This window comes from Paralichthys olivaceus, chromosome 5 (genome assembly GCF_024713975.1).
Source record: "Paralichthys olivaceus isolate ysfri-2021 chromosome 5, ASM2471397v2, whole genome shotgun sequence".
Lineage (NCBI taxonomy): Eukaryota > Metazoa > Chordata > Actinopteri > Pleuronectiformes > Paralichthyidae > Paralichthys > Paralichthys olivaceus.
In genome coordinates, this window is record NC_091097.1 from 5,624,431 (window position 1) to 5,646,145 (window position 21,715).

The 21,715-nt window shown below is 39.4% G+C and overlaps 3 protein-coding genes across 3 annotated transcripts in view; all 3 read right to left on the bottom strand.

The window, feature by feature from the left end:
* The window catches only part of rpl3 (ribosomal protein L3), a 66,721-nt gene that overhangs the window by 41,564 nt on the left and 3,442 nt on the right, over window positions 1-21,715 (bottom strand). The window lies entirely within an intron of this gene.
* bcat2 (branched chain amino-acid transaminase 2, mitochondrial) lies at window positions 1,482-14,964 on the bottom strand. The gene is made up of 11 exons (XM_069524500.1): window positions 14,298-14,964; window positions 12,539-12,610; window positions 11,930-12,130; window positions 11,602-11,712; window positions 10,043-10,162; window positions 9,445-9,608; window positions 5,365-5,507; window positions 5,192-5,277; window positions 4,782-4,922; window positions 4,320-4,394; window positions 1,482-3,804 (listed from the first exon to the last, which is right to left on the bottom strand). Exons 1-11 carry the CDS (start codon window positions 14,313-14,315, stop codon window positions 3,763-3,765), a joined length of 1,173 nt encoding a protein of 390 aa, XP_069380601.1. The 5' UTR covers window positions 14,316-14,964; the 3' UTR covers window positions 1,482-3,762.
* On the bottom strand, window positions 14,487-20,948 carry hsd17b14 (hydroxysteroid (17-beta) dehydrogenase 14). Its single transcript, XM_069524503.1, has 9 exons — window positions 20,675-20,948; window positions 20,547-20,585; window positions 20,242-20,339; window positions 19,685-19,751; window positions 19,500-19,591; window positions 18,137-18,241; window positions 17,969-18,036; window positions 17,062-17,158; window positions 14,487-15,129 (listed from the first exon to the last, which is right to left on the bottom strand). The coding sequence occupies exons 1-9, from the start codon at window positions 20,754-20,756 to the stop codon at window positions 14,983-14,985; spliced, it is 795 nt and encodes a 264-aa protein (XP_069380604.1). The 5' UTR covers window positions 20,757-20,948; the 3' UTR covers window positions 14,487-14,982.

Sequence of the window (21,715 nt, forward strand, 5' to 3'; positions counted from 1 at the left end):
TCCATTAAATAGATGTCATATTATTTCTGATAGGTTTTTTAAAATATCCTGTGCTGAATTACTTTCTCTATAAAAGTTATTTTTAAAAAATGACCCAAAAAAAAGTTTTGAGTTTTAATCCAGAAACTAACATTCACATAATTGTGAAGTTTTATAAAAAAAATAACACATGGTTTAAGTTTAGCTCCTGAAATGAAATGATTACATGCATAAGAAACATATTACTAATGCAGCGTATACCACAACTAATTCTTCCTCAGTTTCGCAATTTCATACATTTAAGGCGTTATATCTACAGAGTAAGCCATTACTCCTCCATGTTAGCAGATAAGACATGGACCTTACAAAAAAAATACAAGTACACGTCAAATATATCTTTTTCTCAAAGATGGTTTCTTTCATTTTTTTGTTAGCTCTTAGCACTGATGTTTTAATTAGCAACTGATTCTATAAAAAGGGTGAAATGTCATGACTGACAGCCGAGACTGACTCATGATTGGTCGAGCGTGTGGATCATGATCGTCATGGTGGATTGTCGATCGTGGTGATGGTTAAAGAACGTGGTGATGGTTAATGATCGTGGTGATGGTTAAAGAACGTGGTGATGGTTAATGATCGTGGTGATGGTTAATGATCGTGGTGATGGTTAAAGAACATGGTGACGGTTAATGATCGTGGTGGCAGCTGATCATGGACTATGATTACAAGATGAATTGATTTACAAAATGCCTCCTCACATATTCTTCCATTCCTGGCAGTAACTCCTCACCTTCAGTTGTCATTGCTGCTCCCTTCATCTCTATCAGACAATTTCTTATGTATTAACACTTTAAACTCTGACACACTATCCATTGTCTTAAAAACAGTTTCTTATAATCAGTGTAAATATTGTAATTTTATTGAAGTGTTCAGTTACACGCGACATCTATTGCACTTCTGTCCGTCCTGGGAGAGGGATCCCTCACATGTGGCTCACTTCTAGATTTCTACGTGTTTCCCCCCGTTAAGAGTTTTATTTTGTAGTTTGTCCTCACTCTTGTTGAGGGTTAAGGACAGATGATGTCACATCTTGTTAAGCCCTATGAGACAAATTTGTGAATATGGGCTATACAAATAAATTTGATTGATTGATTGGCCCTTCCACAGCTCTATTCTCGATTGCTACTACACAGACCCATGCTACAGATGCACAAAATGGCGGCATTCTGATATTTTGGCTTAATTAAATAAAGAAGGAGACGGGTATTCCATCTTTATTTACAGTCTTTGATTTTGACTCTGACTTTCAAACATAAACAATATGAATAGTTGCTTAATCTATATGTGCACACACTCACAGGACTTGTGAAAACTGAAGTTTAAAAGAATGAGTTTAATTTTAATAGTAAGGAATTTTACAATAAAATCTACTAATATACTGAGAACATCATTTTTACGTTAGTGTGTTCAGAGCATGACCACACAAAAGGAATGAGACTGGGCACACCTCAGATCAGGTTTATTGTAAAAACAGCCAAGTAAAAGTAACAGCACTTTTAAAAAGGAAAAACTTAACTGACTTTACTTAAAAGAATCCGGCTAAAACTCCAAGTGCAATAGGTGGAAGAAAACAAGACAGCCGCTGACAGCTACAAGCAAACAGACCGAGGTCAGGCACTTGGACAGAAGAGAGGGACAGACAGGTGTGTGTAAAAATAAAAATACATTCAAAGAGAGACAGCGAGGGACAGGAGGCCAAGAATACAGCAACACACTGGTGACAGCCAAGTACTTTGGAAGACAAGTCGACCTAATCTCACATCAATACACAGGAAAATCAAATAATTTAAAATCCTCTAAAATAACAACCATCTATTTGTTACTATACATTGTTTTCATACTGATCACACAGTAACTAGTGCAGGAGTAACTGCCGACACCACAGTCCTCTACAGCGTTTAGGTCGTCTGTGTGCACTGTGTTCACTTGACCTCGCCTTTTATCATCTCGTCGCACTCATGACAAACCAAAAACCAACAAATACATTTAAAACACGGCTCGTGTTTCTGTTTCCTACAGCCGAGTCACGCTCAGATAACGTACCCGTCATCACCCAAGGTCAGTGCAAACTCAAACTTAGTGTCAAAGTGACATGGCCCCCCCGACGACAATATACTCTGTCAGTTCATTATGTGCACGACAGCAACAAAACCACACCTTGCTATGTGTGTACACGGCCTGATTTCATTTACTCACATGTAACAGCTAAAACGTTTTCAGGAAAAACACCAAAAGGGTTGTTTGCAAGTAGAACAGGTTATTGTTAATAGAAGTATTTTCTGCTGTGAAGTTCTCTGTAATACTTTTGTCGATAAGAAACAGTACTCACTAAAATGCTGTCTAATGCTAAGTCTTACACACCAAATACACTGCTGCTTTATTATTGCAAATATTAAAACCCCTATTTTTGAAATACAGTCTGTGCCAATTTTTTGTCCACAACGAAGTAGTTAAGTCACTTAAAGGGGGATTTGAAGAATAAATTCATAATATAACTGGATTAGTAATAAAATTAAATATTAGTAATAAAAGTCGTAATGTTACTTGGATAAAGTTGCAATTTTCGTCTAAATGTCAGTTGAGAGGGACAATGTGAGGAGGTCATTATGTCGCCTGCATTAAAATTAGGAAAGTGGAGCATCTTGTTGAGTTGTACTTTAGTAAATGTTCCACAAATAATGAAATTCTTCAATTATGTGACATCAGCTCCACATTATAAAAGCATCAGGACTTTAAAAAGATTCTATAAGAAACTGAAACAACCACACAGGCTTGGAGGAAACATTTGATAGTGGTCGACTGTGAGGTGTTAGTTAATTGCATCTGCGTGGTATTCTAAGAAATTCCTTAATTTCTAAACAACTAATGAGACTGGTTCAAGATTTTGGATCCAGAAATGGAACTCCAGCAAGCACAGGTTCTCCCTGATGGATATTTCCTAAGATAAAAATATGTTGACATATCTCATTAAGTTAAGAAATTATTCTCATAATGTTCTGACTTTTTTCAGTAACTTTGTCTGTAAATACACTAAAACTTCAAGTAGTATTCCCACTATTTTCTCATTAAATTAGAACTTTATTCTTGTAACACTAAAACTTTTTTCCTCCTTAAATTATGAATTTATTCTCGTAACATTGACTTTATCCTTTTAATCTCAGATTTGTTTTGTTTAGAATCGCCCTCATACTCCATCATAGTTTTAAGATCAGAATATTAATGTTGATGATGAGTATGAACATTTGTGCTCTTCACTATGATCAAGTGAATACAAGGAGAAACACTTGAACCATATTGGATGTGTAGTGAAAAGATCCACTCATCTTAGAGTAACAGACGTCACCACATAGGCACATCTCATCTTTTGATTATTGACCATCTGTTTTTTTCTCTTCCTATATCAGCTGTTCTTCCTGCTCTGTAGTTCAAACCTTAAGGTGAAGGGTAGTGTCAAGTCAGACATACTGCATATAGTTGTTAACATCGCTTCTCGTTAAATTAAAACCACCAACCATCTTCCGATGAGAGTCCGTAGAGAGAGGAACATTCGTGAAAATGTCGCCTGAGAAGAAACGACGGCGAGAACCGTGCATCTCCTCTGGTTCGATAAAGAAGCAGCAGGAGTGTAATAATGGGTTGAAAGGAAAGGAGGGGTAGGGTGAAAATGTAGTGGGTGTACTGGTCATCCAAACTGGAATTATGGGACACGTGCATATCGGTCGTTTAAACGACAAGTGGTGCCCATTCGCTTGCATTACGTCCATACTGGGTGAGGAAGGGAGCAGGAGCCAGAGAAAAAAAAAAAGGAATAAATTAACAAGGAAAATATTTTCTGTTGTGTTGTTAATTTGAAAGTTAAGGCAGCTTTATTTACATATTAAATAAGAAACAATAAATCAGCTGTTGTGTTGAGACTTAACACCCTGTTGATAAAATGATTCATCAATCACAATCAACTAACAGTCAGGAACTTATTTTGACAGTTTAACCATTTAAGGCATTTTATCAAATTACATCTCAACAGTTTCAATTTCTACGATGTGAGATTTGGCTGATTATCTCTTTAAAGTGTCACATTCTTATCATTAAAAAAAAGAAGATTAAACCATCACAAAAACAATAATCTGCAGATCATGGAGGATGAAGGTGATCATTTAAATCACTTTATTTCAAAATTAATCAAAATGTCTTCTACACAACAGATGATTTTCAGTATATTAAGGTGTTGTGAGAGTAAAAGCCGATAGGACGCATGGAGGGGTCGTTATCAGTGCACATACCTGAATATCAGTAAGCTCTTTGTAGAACCTCTTTGCCAGATCTGGACCGTTCTGCATGGTCGGGATCTGGTACGTCTGAGAAAGACAGAGAGAAGCAAATTCTGTTGTTTACATTTTAGTCCTTCAGACAGAATGTTTTACAATCAGAGCATCTGCCTTCATTTCAGTAACTGGATTACTGTCGATTTAACCTGGTTCCTAAACGTCATGCAAAATATAAATCTGGTCACCATGATGAGAGAAGGAAACCTGACACCTGAGCAATGTGTTGTCATGTATGAAATATTTCCATCAAACTTCATCAATTACGGCATGAGCCCACTCTAGTATACATTTTGCGAGCACCAGCAAAGTAAAAAGTATGTTAGTTAAGGTCCCAGTAAGGAACCTGGTGGAACTCCATGAGAAATGTTTGTGTGCATGGAGGAGTCGTTGTTAATATGCAGTAGTTGAACTCCTGACCTTTCCTTTGTAGAGGAGGCTGCCGACAGGACAGACCACGCAGGCCGTGCCTGCTCCGAACATCTCCTGGATCCTTCCAGCATCCAGAGCCCCGAGCAGCTCCTTCATGCCCATCGTACGCTCGGTCACCTTGAACTCACCCTGCAACACAGAAACCAACGAGCAATGAGATGAGGTGAAAAGGATTAAGCGCTGCTGTTTAACATTTTCGTTTAGTGCTCATTAAAATAAAGAATAAAATACGTTCAAATAGATTGCGCGTGAATTTGTACAAACTTGAGTTTTGGAAAAAGCAACACCCCTAGTGAGCAACTAGACTGAAATTAAGTTTACAAATCCCACTTGTTGTAAAATATGAACATGTTTTTGAAAACAGCCTTGTTGTTTGGCCTTCTCTCTGGACATCTTACCCAGGTTCTGGCGAGGTCCAGCAGAGATTGCCTGGTGACTCCTGGAAGAATGATGCCGTCCAGAGGAGGGGTCATCAGCTCTTTCTCTGAAGTGACAAACGCACACATCAGATGCCAACGTACAACAGCGGATGAACTCAGCAACCCGTGTAAGAAATCTTAATGAGTCTGACCTCCATTCTCATTGGTCCAGTAGATGAAGAGGTTCATGGTGCCGACCTCAGTGATCTCTTCCTCCTCTCCATACAGCCACAGTACCTGCTGACAGCCTTGCTTCACCGCCTCGTTCTGCACCATTATGGTGGGACCGTAGTTACTGGATAAAGAGACGAGAGGCAGTTAGAATAAACCATTTTTATTGTTCATTTTGATTTTTGTTCATGTGTTCATGTTTCCGCAAAGTTTGATTTTAATTGTTATTTGATGCTATAAAAATGAGCTGAGACGTCATGATTGACAGCTGAGCTCCAGGACATGATCTCTGTTGTGCAGACTCATGCTCCAAATGATGCCAAAAGCACAAGATGGCAGCAACTGTATCTGGATTATTTTAGCTTCATTTTGGTCCAATGGGAGGACGTAGAGATGAGTAATCCATCTTTATGCAACCCATTCAGATGCTCCTGCTCCAAGGTTCTGATATTCTTCTTGCTGACTGGCTCATTGATAGATAAATGGAACGGACCAATCATTGACAACATTAGTAATTATTAATTCACTGTTTTCCTTTATTCTACACATATCTGCTGAAAATCGAAGGTAAGATTCATCTCATGGCTTTTTTATTTGGTTCATAGCATAACATTTCTCAGTTATACAAAAAGAATTTCCTAAAATAACTCAGGTGTGTGTGCTGAGGAGGAAGGATCCTACTGATAATTGTCATCAGTGTGAACAACAGGGGATTCAGGAAACATTTCAGTTGGTTATTGTTGTTTCATCAGAGAGTGCTTCCTTGACTGAATAAAACATTGTTGCACTGAAATGTTTCACTCTTGCCAAGAAGTAAAGAGACAGTAAAATGTTGCTCTACCATGATTCCTGCAAGAGAAAAACTTCCTTGTGACTGAAAGGATTTCAATGGACAATGAACAATACAACTTAAGATTGAGACTCAAGTGATGAGTCATTCTCAGGTGTGGAAATGTTGGCAACAAATTGGCAACAGAGAAACACTCGGCTCTGACCTGGTCTTAGTTAAAGTTGTTATGGGTTATAAAGAAATCGCTGATTATACATCCAGCAGACATAAAGAAACCTGAAGCAACTTAAGTCTTGTTTCACTGCAGCACAAGTCCAATGTTCAATCGCCCTTTAGCTCAGGTTTGGTCTCCACCAGCTCATGAAGAAAGTATCTTGGTGTTCTGGGCATCCATTATTATATCACAGATGCTGGTATTGGTACCCAAGTCAATCAATAACAGGGTTTCTGCAGGTTTAGACAAGTCAAATTTCAGACGTTTTAAGACCATATCGAATTAATTCAAGATCTATGTCAAGAAAGACAGATAAGAGGGAAAATCAGAGTCTCAGAAATTCTTAAACTCCCTCAAAATTGAAGTTAAGATGAAGTAGTTGAGTAGTAAATAACCCTGGAAACACCAAGTTATCTCTCCAACTACAAACAGAGACAGTTGGTTGTTTACAGTTGTCTTTGTGGAAAAACTACAAGATATGGAACGTTTTCCTAAAATGGACTCATTTTAAAGCACGACGGAAGTAGTGTTTAATGAAAGTTAAAATAATTAAGACATGCCTAAATGTATTTCAATCATATTTTAATTTATTGAAGACTTTTCTGAAATTGCAGGTTTTTATTAACTTTTTAAGACCGCACGAAACTCTGAATGAAACCTTTAACAGAAATAACCCCACGATAGACAAACAACACATCAACCATTCTGCAGTCACATGACCATTGGTGCAAAATCAGGCTTGATAGTTGACATGCGTCTACGCCGTTTGGCGGGAAGGGATTAGAGTTTGTTGGCTTACTGAGTTGAGTGGGTGTTGGGGGGTGTTATGTAATCGCACTGGATCTGAGCAGATGCTAGTTTGGGAAGCCACAGTCATGTGGAAGCGGGCCTGTGATTACAGGCTCTGTGGAATTACAGGGAGGGATCTACACTTTAATAACCTTCTCTGTTGAGTTAAGAGAGAAAACATTTTTCTTTTTGCCTTCGTCTTACCTCATCCCCTTGATTGTATTTGATTTCGAGGTGAAGCGCGGCTCAATTACACATTTCTGTCACTGCAGAAAAAAGCTCTGGTGTAATAACTTGCATGATGTTTCTTAATTATCTTGTTTGACCGATCAAACCAGTGATATCAGTGACCTCACCATTTCACCTTCCGGGAAATTATACATAATCTATTACAGATGCCTGATGCTTGAAAATGTTCTCTAGTTCCACCCTCTTGTTTTTAGGGACACGCTTCAGTCCCCTCTGTCAGAAGTCTTTCCTTCTAAAGCTATTTGAATCTGAAAGCCACGGACAATGTCTTAAATTTGATGTTATAACTTTTTATTTTCTACATGCAAGAGCCATTCATATTTATATTATATTAATATTGTACTTTTTTTCTTATATTTGGACATCAAGGAGAAATCGTGTAGTAGGAGTCAGATATTTTAGGATAGAATGAAATTTAACACATGACCAAGGTAAAGCTGATGATTCTGGTAGTAAAACCAGAAGGATTCTGTGTGTTTGTGCGCACTTTGTCTCGTTTTGTGTGTTTCTGCTTGTTTTCTGCTGAGATACGTGAAGCTCTTTCACCAGAGACGAGCTCATGAACATCAAGGGAACAACTCCAGCAGATTTATTTCCATCATTCTTGTGTTCATCCGTGGGATTATTGGACATTCTGGAGGACACTCTGACCACAACATGGTCCACCTGATTCCCACATACAGGCAGAAATGAAAGCTCTCAACACCAGTTCTGAGGACATCTAAGAAGTGGACCGGGGAGGCTGTGGAGGACCTTCAAGCATGTTTGGACTGCACTGACTGGGATGTCTTTAAGTCTGCTACCAACTGTCTCAATGAATACAAAGGCTGTGTATTCATACACACAGGCTGTGTATTCATACTTCAGACAAACCGACAGTTAGGTTGGTAAAGGCATTTAGGGGTGGGGACAGTGACAGGTTTAACAAGTCCAGGTTGAGAAGGGCGTTAAGAGATGCTCAACAACAGTACTTAAAGGTTCCATGTGTAAGATTTAGGTAAAAGGGATTTTTGGCAGAAATCAAACATAAAATAATCCTAGTGATGTTTTCACTGGTGTGTTTCATCTAAATTGTATGAATTTTCCTTTTCTTTACCATTGAATGGGCGCTTTATATTGAAATACTTTATATTTACATGAGGGGGGGGCCTCTCTGTGACAAACCGAAACAGTTTTCACCACTAGATATCACTACATTCTACACACTGAACCTTTAACAAGCTCTTCAGGAGACGGAAGCCCTGCAAAGAAGCCGGACCTGACTCTGTCTCCCCATGGACAACACCAACCCCCTGCTGGACAATCTAAAATTCTTATACAGAGCCAACAGATCTGTCGACGATGCGGTAAATATGGCACCTGGACTCCCCAGGAACCTACGCCAGGATCCTGTTTGTGGACTTCAGCTCTGCATTCAACACCATAATCCCTGCTCTGCTCCAGGACAAGCTCATACAGCTGAGTGCCCCTGGCTCCACCTGCAGGTGGATCACAGACTTCCTGTCTGATAGTAGGCTGCGGGCCATCAGGACCAAAACCTCACACCACAAAAGCATTATTTTCCCAGACTGCTGCTGGCCTCATCAATAAGGCCTGGGACCCTTAACCGAACTGTTGTGATGGCACTACCTGTAACTGTGACACTTTAACCTCCTGTGGCAAATGACACACTAACTGTACATATTGCATAATTTTTCCCCTGGTATTCTTTTTTTAATATTTAATTATTGTGTCCTATTTTTATATTTTCTATATTTATACTTCAAACAGAAGGACTACTACCAGCTAAACTGAGAACATAACTACGTCAACAGACAATGCTTGTCTACAAACCAATCAGTGTCAAGTATAGGTAGTGGAGCTCATGTAGGAGATGATGACACGACATACGCCGTACATAACTTATACAAATTTTGTGCTTCATTAATTACAACGTGAAGACAAAACTAACCAGATAAAATGTAAAAAATATAACAAAGTCTTCAGGAGTCAGAGAAAGAGGAAAAAAGCTTTACTCACCCTCCCATCTTGTACGCCCCGACTCCTCCTTTCCAAGCTCTGACATACGAAGAGTCCGCCAGCAGAGACACAGGGTTAAAGGACCCTGTGGCAAAGTAGGGGCCCACTGGGCCGACGATGACAAAGATCATGGCTTTTCCTGGCCGAGACACGCCAAGAGACGGCTGAACGAGGGGTTGGGAAGAGGAAAAGACAAGTAGTAGTCAGAAAGTGCTTTATCTAAACAAACAAATGAAATTATGGACTTTGAAGATAATGTATATTGATCAGTCAAAAACTGACTGAAAATCACAAGGGACAAACATTAATTTTTAATACGTAATCACATTGTCATAAGCACTTCCCAGCTGTATACAACAATAATTCCATGATATCATTAATTGATTAAAATGACCCTGACCTAGATATGGACAGAAAACAGAAAACCGATTAAACAGCAGCTAAAACTGATAGCTGCCTTATGAGTTGATAGTTCTAAAATAATGAGGCAAATAGTACTGATAATTACTATTATGATGACTATACTGATTATATTAATATAGTTTACAGGTGTATATTTTCTCCTCAAAGCATTTTGTTCATTGATGCCAAAGCTCACCTCAATTCCTATAAACGTGGGTCGGATGTAGAGGCTGGTGTCCTGGGAGAAGGGGACCCACTCTTGGTCGATCTCTACCAGCTTCCTGATGCACTTCAGCAGTTCATCTTTATCAAACAACTATCAAGAAAAAAATGAGGGGATTAACTTGTGGCTATTTTTTGCTGACACAGTCAGACTGCTGCTTCCTGTGTGATGTGTATACTCAATCTTATGGATTATCACAAGTTTTAAAAATTCAACCTGAAAAGATTCAAATTATCATTATGATTGGAATATTAATAAATATCAACCATTAACCCTAACTTTTGGAGAGTTGCACCTTTGAAAACTGGTGGTTTTGTCTAAAACATCTATTATATAATTGCAGAACAAATACTTTGATCGAAATCAATACAGTTTTTGTTGCATGTGCATCAATCATCCACAACTAATCTTTAGTCATTAACGGTGAAACATTGTCTTTCATAATTTTTTTCCCATGTGACAGAAGAAGATTCACATGGTGTTGGATCATCATGTGATTTACTTTAATCAGTCATCTCTGTTTCCACTGTGTCCTCCCCTCAGGATTAAGTATCAACTCTTAAATCAGGGCGGGGATTTGTGTAGTCTGCCAAAAAATTGTTTGACAGCGTTGTCAATAGTAACGTAACGTGCCCAACCCGCACGCTTAAAGAATCTAAAGAATGTGAGACCAGAACGATGAGAGCACTGTGTTGATTTTAACGTGCTGATTCAGGCACAGAGGACGACACATAAACTAGGAAGTCTGGTGTCAGTTCAGTCCTTCAGGTTTAAGTGGCAGTTCAGATGGTATCTAGATTCAAGAATGTTCAGTATTTTAACCTACGGTTCCAACTGAGTCTTTCTGTGTGAAGTTTGCATGTTCCCTCCTGTGTCTGTGTGGGTTTCTTAGAGTAATTCAGTTTCCTCCTGCAGTCTAAACACATGCAGGTTAGGTTAATTAGAGAATCTAATGGCTGGTTCATAAAACACATTTTTTAGCCTGATTTGGCATTTTTTGGAACTTGAAGACAAAACCCCCCCAGATCGGAGCCAAATCGGTGTTCTATCACCTGTCACCAATTGCCATGTGTAAACTTTTTAACAATGTGATAAGAGAGGCTCGCTGACACACAGCCTCCTCCAACTGAATTTCTGCCAGAATAAATATGTAGATGTGTGTGAACTTGGAATAAGCCTCCAGCAGTTGAAGTGTGAGCGCAACTGTTTGTTTGTCTTTGTATGCAAGTAGTGCAATTGGCTTACATCCCCTCACCTGATCCTACCTTACCTCACCTTACCTCACCTCACATCAGCTGATCTTACCTCACCTTACCAATGCTGTGTTAAAGTGCAGCAACGGTTGAGCCAGAATAATGTTTTTCATTCAGTCACAATAGATGAAGTGAGGTGAGTGAAAATAACTGTACGAGCAGCTGGTCAAGTGTAAAGATACAAAATATTAGTTTAAAACCAAACACAACACGTCCCTACGGAGAGCCCTCACTGATGGGGTGTGAGCGTTTCTGAGGATGAGTCGGGGTACAACTCACCGGCAGGCAGCTTCTGTCAGCGCTCCTGTGCATCCTTTCCATGTTCAGCATGGGTCTGAAGAGGCGGATGTGGTTGTCGGCTCCACGAAACGCCTTCATGCCCTCAAAGAGCTGCAGAAAAAAGAAACACAACACTTTATCTCTGGACAGGAAAACTATCATTTCACAGTCTGTGCAGCACAAAGTGTAGGAAACATGTAAAAACAAGTCTTGATATATTGAAAAGGGCCTTTGATGTTTATTTTCTGTTTAAAGTACGCAGTTTCAGATCTGATGTACATGTATGTGCTGCTTCATGCTTCATGTCGGCAGGGCCCTCCTCTCTCACCTCTATGGAGTAGTGCAGGGCTGAGCAGGCAGGGTGCAGCGACAGGTTCTGGAAAGGTTTGATCTGAGGAGCCTCCCAGCCATCCTTCTCCGACCAGTTGATGGTCAACATGTGATCGGAGAACTGTTTGCCGAACACCAGGGAGGAGGGGTCGGGCTTCGGCTTGCATGCCGTGTTGCGTTCGATGTTGATATCTGCGGCCTGTGGCGGAGACGGACAAGCGATTCCGCAGAACAGCGGAGAAACAGAAGTCGACGGGACGAGAGATAGAGTAGAGCAGGCCACGGATACAACAAATGATTTTAACTTGGTATTATTGACAGGGCATGCTTTAACAGGAAAGTAATTGAGCTTTGTAAAGAGTAAGTCAAACAACTGATCAATTAGACACAATTAAGTTCAATTAAACTGAATTAAATAATTACAATAGGCAGACAATGAGGGACAGACAGAGGGGAAAAACAAGTTCAAATTCTGGACAACTTGAAAATCAGTCACTTCCGTCTTCATATTATGATCCAGACACGCTCAGTTGGGCCAGTGTACAGATAAAACTCGTTGGAGATGAGATACGTATGAGGAAGAAAATGTGAATATTTTCCGGGCTACCTTAAAGAAGCTGGCGAATCGCAGCGAGCCAATGGAGAAGGGGAGTGCCTGAACATGTCGTCCATGAAGTGCCTGCGAAAAAAATGTGACAAAGCTCTCAGCACAACAGCACAGTAAGGGTGGAGATCTACAGACAATCAGTAGCCAGTTTACGAGGAACACCTAATTGATGGTTCAACATAAAGAGAACCCGTGGAAGCTCCCGATTTAAATATACAGTACTTAAATATAATGGCCCCATTCTAGAGTTAAGAAAACAGTTTGTACAATTCAGATGATTGCATGACACAGTGAACCTTTCAAACTAATGCAGTCCAATACAACATGAACATGGTACTATATCTCCAATCATGGGAAAACACAGGAGCAACATGTCAGTGATTCTGTATTTACTGTGTCCATCAGGTAGTAACAAGCCTGCAGCTAACAGCCAGGGCCGTAAATAGAAGCAGGCACAAAGGCAGGCTACTCGAGGAATGCAAAGTGATACAGGAAAGTCCGGGTGGAAAAAACCTGATGGCCCAAAAATAATGGTCTTGGAAAAGTGGCCCCAAGGATCAACTAGGTCAGGTTCCTGGTTTATGAACATGCAAAGCAAAGTAAAGCATGATCACTTGTCTGAGTGATCTGATTCTATAATATTAACAGTTCTTGTCATGAGAGGTTATACAGATTGGCAATATAGTAAGTATCTATTGTTGATTCAGCTAGTTTCATGTTGATAGGTGTTGGATAAGATGTGATGTTAATTCATTGATTGTTGGATTTCTACATGGATCACTCATCCAGCATGTTTCAATGTACCAGTCACATTTCGATCAAAACAAATGCAAGCCACGTATGCAGAGAACAGTGAAAGTGGTGTCTCGGTGATTCCTACAAGTTGCAGTGGGGCTCAGCTGCAGGAGTGACCCCATGTGTTGAATGGATGATGCAAGTTTTGCTTTAATTACGATCATGACTTTGAGCAGCTACGTTCTTTTCGTCTGTGACGTGCACGGGTTTACCGCGTGCATGCCATTTGTATCCTGTCTGTGTTCATTTTCTACCCACAGTCTGGAAGTGAACTGGAATTCAATTAACAAACGCTAGCATTTTTAGCAGCTAGCGTCTGAGTTAGCATAAGTGAGCGAACAAAGACTAAATACGTAACAGAGGCATGATATTGCAAGAGTATACTACGATGTTTTCTGCAGATATGCGTCTTAAATCCCCCATAAAGAACTGTCCCCTCTAGCCGACATCAAGACTACATTAATAAATATGACGATTTAACAAATACCTGCTTATGACGGTGCTTGCACAATAACAAAGATAGAAACGTCGACTTATTCTAGTATAAGTAGTATATACTTTTGAATTCGGCATACTACTTATCTACTACAAATACGTATTTAGTAAGTGAATCTAAACTGTTTTTCTACCACCATTCATACTCCTAAAAAGCTTATATTTTATAAGAAACGGTCTAAAATGTTGGACGATTTTCACATCGAAACTTGACGATTCGGATAAGAGCATGAGTTCTCTCTCCAGTCTTGTGTATTTCTTTAAAACAGGCAAGACAAATTCGGTTTCCATTTTTCTGACTGAGGTTTGGTTTACGTCCTTTGCGCTGTAATGTCAGCCAGGCGGGTCACAGCGGCTTCGGTCCGTGTGAAACAAACCACTTCTTCTCCTTGTCTCATATTCCAGTGAATCATTTACAGACAAAGTCAACAGACACTTGAACATCACAGACATCGGTCAATGAACTCACCGTCCGCAGGGCTGCCATCTCCGCTACGTGATGACGATTAACCAGATTACGGGTTCGTGCGGAAACAAAAGTCGGACTCAGACCGAGTTCCGCTGTGAAATATGAGACGCAGCCGAAGTGAGGTGAAGTCACAGAGCTCCCAAACTAAAAATGTCCTTCAGGTTATTTGACCACACCACAGTACACTCCTTATTTTAAACAGTGTAACACATTTATTTGTTTTCCCGGATCAGTATTTGTACATAGTATACAACACGATGCATATGAACCTAGGAAAAGCAGTTCCACTTGAATAGGATCTTGTTACATGAGTTGTATTATTCAGCCTCATTCAAAAAGTCACCGGAGGCGTGACTAAGAGCGTGACATCCCATTGGTGGACACCATCAAGCCCACAGCCGGAGGTTATTGGAAGTCAAATGGGAGGATTCTGATTGGTGGAAGAGGGGGGAGGGGACCAGGTCGTTTCACACACCAGTGGATGGTAGGTCAAGTTGCCTGACTGATCACTGAAGCAGTTTATTTACTTTATCTCACATACTCTTCATTTTCATCCATCTCAGAAACAGAACAAACACACGTCACACGTGTGAATTGTGCATTAAACAAAATTGACATTTAAAATAAAAAAAAGAGTAGCTCCTCCATAGGCGTAAGGAGACCGTAGAGACCGGGAGGACCAGAGTCAGTTTGGGATCTGACTCTTGAAGCCATAGTTGAGTTCAGCTCCTCCGCTGAGCAGCATTTCTATCCCAGTGCAAAACGTAGCGTCAGCGGCGAGATACAAGGCCATCAGTCCAGACTCGACCTCAGTTCCCATACGACCCATCAGCTGTTCAAGAAGAAAACAGTCATTTCTCATTCTGGTCCAAGTTTGTGATTGAATGGGGGTAAAGGCCTTCTGTTTGTGTGTTTGTGTGTTTGTGTGTGTACTTGTACAGAAATCTTTCTGAGGACCATTTTGAGCCCACAACCTACAGAGTGAGGACATTTTGACACGTCCTCACTTTCTGAACAACTATTAATGAGCTGTTCGAGGGTTGAGACTTGGTTCTAGATTCTAATGAGCTGTTTGAGGGTTAAGTCTAAAGCTAAAACCTTTTAGCTTTAGAATTAGGGTAAGGGGCTAGAGACTGTTTTATGTCAATGAGTGTCCTCACAAAGATAAATGTACAAGTGTGTGTGGAAAGGGAATTTGGTGGCAGAGGCCTCCGTGAAAGTTAAGAAAAGACTCCATAAAAAAACGTCCTACTGCCACGTATATCAATTATCTAATTTGACTTCTTGAATTAGCATTGCTTCAATAACTAGGATGATAAGAGGAAAGAATTTGTGAAACATAAAAGAGTTTACACTGTGATAAATGACAAAGTTTAAGAACAAGATCAAATTACTTGAAATGGGATACAGTCATATAACAATGTTAATCCTCTTGTGGTTTTACTTTAACACTGTTGAAACTGAGACTAGCTGCAGGGCATTGTGATTCACGATCCCACATGCACACACCACTGTGTGTGGTGGTTTGAACCATTAACACAACAATGTTGGAGGGACTGCCCCACACTGATTTTTTCTTGCTGGTCCCAATTCAGAATGAATAGTTTATGTGGTTCTGAGTGAAGTGCAGGGAGCAAGAGAAGAATCAATCCCTGCTTTTACACAATCTGTTTAAGGTGGGAATGTGGCAGCATTAATCCACCTCGCAAATTCTTTATAAAAGACAAATACCCGATTGTTGGAGGGGGAGGAGCATTTTGTCCTGCTTTTAAGCCGGTAGAGGACGTGTAACACAAAAATGGCTCTTTTGTTAAACGTCCTGGCCACAGACTATATCATAAAAATGTACGACATGACAGCTCCCACAAGTGACGCCAACAAGTTATGATCGCTCCATGGTGGCTAGCTGCACTTGTATTAAATTTGTTTAAATTGTATTAAACTGAGCTTGGTTTTTTAAAATCTTGTCTCAGTGAAAATGTGCTTTATAAATAAAATTGCCTTGCAGCCATTATCTCCTTGAAAAACAATTTATCAGCAAAGCGCTATGAATCCTTGGATAAATTGACCGCATGAAGGATCCGCCCATTGGAGCGGTTGTTGCTAGGGGATGAAAGGACGCATTTGTTGGCCGAGTGTGAAGGAGCCTTTGAAATGAGACGGTCTGCTTGCATCACTGTCTCTGACTGACTCTGAACAAGGCGGCCCCTGAATTGAGACACAGTTCTATAATGTTTTTCAAAGATGGGATCTGTCATTTGAATTAGTCCTTATCTGATGTTCAGGTCAGTCTGGTGTTAATTAGGTATCTGGATCATCATGATTGACAGCTGGGACAGTCTTATGATTGGTCGAGAGCGTGCATTAGCTGGACCTCGATTCCACAGCTCCACTACATGATCACTTCCCTGCACTCTAAAGCCGACTGATGTCACGAGCCCAAGATGGCTGTAACCATACCTGAGATATTTCTGCTTGATTTCTCCACAGTGGGAGGAAGTGGAGATGCGTCGTCCTTGTTCATTTACAGTCTCTGTGGTTCTGCTGCAGCTTTTTTCTGACTCCAAATGATTGACTTTCATGCTGGTGATAAATAATTCCTCTCCTGTTGAGACTTACTCTTTTTAAGAAATCCTCTCATGATAATTTTTCACTAACATCACATGGACGTTTCATGAGTGGTGAAGATTTGTCTGTGACATCAACCATGTCTCCTCTCCATATTTTCCATGTATGAGCCCTGCGCTCCTCTGTGAGGACTCACCTGAGCGTTCTCTCCTGCTTTAATGGCGGCTATAGCATCTGGAGTCTGTCCTGCTAAGTCCTCCCACAGAGGTGTCATCACGTTACCTGGAGAGATGCTGCAACACAACAAAAAATGTTATGAGACAACAGAGTGTATTATTAGACCCGTAGACGCTTCAATACTAGATGACAATATAGACTTTACATCAATGATGTTATATTATAAGATAAGAGATAGTCCAGGAAAAGAGAGGGAATGATTCTATGCATCTTGGTTTGTAGTAATTCTACTTTCAATGATGTAAATATCAGTATATCTCCTCTGAATGCTTTTTGACCATTCTGATGATTCATAAAAATATGAAGGTTTTATGTTCTGTATTGCTTTAAATATATGACTAATTCTATACATGATATATTATTTATCATAAAAGGAGGTGGAGCAACTACTTCCATTCACTCAAGTACTGTAACAAGTTGAAATACTTACTGACTATTTCCTTTTTTTTTTCTTCCTCATACTTTTACCCAATGACATGTAACCTGTTATCTTCTCAGATGGTTTGAATTAAATATTTGTGACGGAAAAAAAGGAAAATCTTCCAGTAATTTGTGTGGCAGAATAATTTAATACATTTAATAATCTAATTAAATTTACTTTAAAGAGATTATGAGCTATGAGTTATGAAGTATTTGTACATTGTTGTTCTGGTAATTTTAATTCCAGAAAAGCTCTTAATTTCTGTTCCAAGTAAAGAAAAAAAGCTAGATTGATTTCTAGGAAACAACACAATGACAGTCTTTTTAATTAGACATGGGATTATCTAATATCCCAGAATTCGTTTAATCATACTGTATTACATGTATATTACAAGTATAAATGTGTGGTTATTGGTGTGAAAAGTCATTCTTATCGTTTGACTCACCAGTTTACTCTCACATTGTAACGACTCTCATCCACGGCCATCGCCTTTGTCATGGAGATTATCGCCCCCTTGTGGAGAAGACATCACATTACAGGACTGTGTTGTCTCCAGGTGATATTCCAGGAGTGATGCACTTGAGAGAAGCGGTTGTCTGAGTGATGAACTCACCTTGGATGCAACATACGGCGCAGCATCCTTCTGCCCGAGGGTTGCCACCAGACTGGAAACATTGATGATGTTGCCCTGACGCTGCCGCAAGTGGGGCAATGCATACTGCGGAGAGAGCGAGAACTCTGATGACTTCAAAGATGTATATACACAAGTCTGCGCTAGCTATGGAAGCACGAGACCATTTTGATTTTACAACAACTGAATTAACATTGGAATTTAAACACATATTTCAATGAATGTCCAGTCAACTTTGACTGCAAAAAACCTTATATGAGCAGATTTTCTGCAGGTTCACCAAGTTGAACTTAAGACTTTTGAACACCACATACTGAAGAGTTTTATTTGGTTAAACTAAAGATCACAATAAAATCCCCAGGATGACGTGACCAAGAATTATCAATCAAGCGTATGATTTTGCATCACATATGCCTCACTAATTCCCTGTTACATATAACAGTACTTCCTAAAAATATAATTCATTAATCATCAAACACAGTGTTGACCTGTTGCGGATAAATGAAGGAACAATGAAAAGTGAATGCACTAATTCAAAGTTCACATGTGAAGTTTACTCAAAATATTGGAGATTTTCCTCCAGAAATTTGCTAAAATCACATTACAAACATTTATTAAGTAGCATTGATCCCTAGAGCAGGATAGAAAAAATATACATGAAATATCACACTTTTAATACCTTCCAAGGAATTTATTTCTTCTAAGGAACTAAATTCAAGGCTTTCTAAACATCTGCAGTTAATCTGGATTAGAGTGAGGTCTGATCGCTCGATTCAGGCTTGACTGATAATTCTTTTGGTTTCTAAATTTCATAAGTCCGACTGAAGCTGCTGATGTTTTGTCAAACTTTTTAGAGCTATATATATATTTAGAATGGATTCAGTGATGTTTAATAAGAGTTAACAGAGTGATTGGTCAGATGAGCAGAGGGGAGAAAACACTCAGGGACTGTTTCTCTCAGCTCTTTTTCCATTTGTTATGCGACTCTTCCTGTGAACAAATGAAAGAAACAGTGGGAACGACTCTCAGGAGAACCTGTTTGAAGTTGTGTTACATTATTCGTCTATTTCATCATCCTACAAATCGCTTCTTTTCTAGTGAAGCCGACCTTTATGATGCCGACCAAGAGCTGCTGATCTGTATAAAGGAACACCATTCTGCAAATAATAATAATAATAATAACAGTAATGAATGATTGCCTGGGGATTAGGTTTTAGAACCAGGTGTTCAGTTGCTTATTTGACTTAAGTCCTGACAACCTTCCAGTGCCTCCACAGGAATCATCGTTCTATTATTTGCAGTGTAAATAAGCTTCACAAGTTCACAGAGGAGCAGGAAATATTACTTTAGATGCCAAAAAGTAGCTGACGAGGTTCAGATTCAGCAAGTCCCTGAACTCCTCTGCTGTGGTGTCGTCAGTGGGTTTATGAGGTGGGTCTGAAGGAAAGGATTAAAACAATAAAAAGAGATATTAAAGCAACAGGAAGTTTCTCCTCGAGAAAAAAAAAGAAGCAAAAGAGTGAGACTCACGCCACCCAGCGTTGTTGACCAGGCAGTCGATTTGCCCATATTTCTCCACTGTGAACACAATGAGTCTCTGCAGAACAAACACAGAAGCTGCATTTTATAAAGCAGAAACACCAGCCGCAAAAGAAACCACTTAATCTTCACATGAAAGCAATGGAACAAGAAGAAACACTTGCTGCTGCATTTCTCCTCGAGGATTCTGTGAGACATCCAGTCTTTGTTCACTTATTTACAACATTACTGTGTCTTTAAATTTATTTTTTAGTTTCATCAAAACAACACGAATGAAAGGAGATAGAAACAAGTGTAAACAATACAACAATCATATCTATTAATCCATTCTTATTATATCAGCTAAGAACATGACCCACGCTTTGTCGATTCAGCCCAATGTTACCATTCTACTTTATTTTAATATTTTAGTTCCTTTCTTAGCTGTTAATTTTAATTCAAAACTTATAATGTCATTATCCTTGTTCAATTTTTAATTTGTAAAGCTCTTGACCAAACCTGAACTACAGGTCCAGTGATCAGGACAATAACCTGAGGCTGAACTTTACCTTGATGTCATCCTCTTTGGACACGTCGCATGTGACAAATGTGCACAGCCCAGGTCCCGCTTGGTTCAGCTCCCCCTCCAGAGACTCCCCCTCTGCACCTAGTGAACATATCCAGATAAGAGAAAAGAGACCGAATATAAGTTTGAGGATTTAATCTTTTTCTGTGTTCAGCTTGAACACAAATGCATTTAATGCATTTGGTGCAAATTGAATGCACCCGTTCTAAAAGAGGGTCGGGCAGTGTTCTTATGCATTCATTTGATTTAATGAAATAAAAAAGCTTTTTGATTTAAAGCATTACTCACGTCCTCTTGCACAAAACACCACTTTGGCACCATTCTCCACTGGAAACAGTAAACGCACATCATATATTAGAATAAGAATACGATCACAGACTTATCCAAACTTTTGAACTTTTCATAAAAAACGATACCAAACACTCTGACGATGCCTCTGCCGATTCCTTTAGATCCTCCAGTGACAACAGCCACTTTGTTGTTGTAGCGGAGCGACATTTTCTCTCAGTTATTAAAAAGTGGCCGGAGCAAGACAATTAATTTGCACGGCTGCCAAAACAACCGAGATCCGTGTTTGACATTAGTCACGAGTGGGTCCCGAGTCGAAGTTTACTGTCAGAGTGCAAAACATCCGCACGTGATTGACTGCACGCACCGTGGACACTTCCGCTTCTGCTGAAAATAAAGGGGTTAAGTTGACTTCTGTGGAACTTTAGTTAAAGGTAAAGTGTGTAGAATTCTGTGATATCTAGTGTTGACGTTGCATGTTGCAGCTGAACACCCCTCACCTCACCCTCTCCTTCCAAACATGAAAAAGAACCTGTGGTAGCTTCACTTGTCATAAAAACTCAAAAGGTGTTTAGTTTGTTCAGTCTGGACTAATGTTAAAAACATGAAGGCCTCCGTAGAGAGGGTCCCCTCGATGTAAATATAAAGTATTAGAACATAAAGGGCCTTTTCTGTGGTAAAGAAAACTACAATTCATACAATTTAGATGGAACGAACTAGTGAAAACATCATGAAAATTATTCTACTTTAAATTTCTGCCAATAGATCCTTTTCACCTAAATCTTACACACTGGACCTTTATGTATTAGTGGAGCCTGAACCTGAAATGTACTTTTACCTGAACATAAAATACTAATCATGATAAAAGAATGAATGTCGAACTTCCTCTTTCAGTAAAAGTCTGACATTTTAGTTGCTATATGTACGTGGTAATCAGGCTAACATAAACTTTATGTAAACTATGTATTTATGCTGTCCAACAGTGCAGTTATTTATTATTAAAATGTTAGAATTTTAGTTTTTTAAACAGCAAGTGAAAACTGAAATATATAATAAAAAATCAGGAAACAAGAAAGGCAAAAAATACACTTCTGCAAATAGTGCACCAATATGAGGTCCATCTTTACAAGTGAACTATGATCTCTGCATATTCAGCGATATCATAGACT

What these genes read in the sequence shown, in the direction of transcription:
- hsd17b14 (XM_069524503.1), bottom strand. Translation starts at nt 20,756, where the DNA reads ATGTCGCTCCGCTACAACAACAAAGTGGCTGTTGTCACTGGAGGATCT. An exon ending in AGGCATCGTCAGAGTGTTTG is followed by an intron (nt 20,586 to 20,674) that starts GTATCGTTTTTT and finishes TACTGTTTCCAG; the next exon opens with TGGAGAATGGTGCCAAAGTG. An exon ending in GGTCAACAACGCTGGGTGGC is followed by an intron (nt 19,592 to 19,684) that starts GTGAGTCTCACT and finishes CCTTTCCTTCAG; the next exon opens with ACCCACCTCATAAACCCACT.
- bcat2 (XM_069524500.1), bottom strand. An exon ending in TGGACCTCGCCAGAACCTGG is followed by an intron (nt 4,923 to 5,191) that starts GTAAGATGTCCA and finishes TCTGTGTTGCAG; the next exon opens with GGTGAGTTCAAGGTGACCGA. An exon ending in GCCTCCTCTACAAAGGAAAG is followed by an intron (nt 4,395 to 4,781) that starts GTCAGGAGTTCA and finishes TGTCTTTCTCAG; the next exon opens with ACGTACCAGATCCCGACCAT.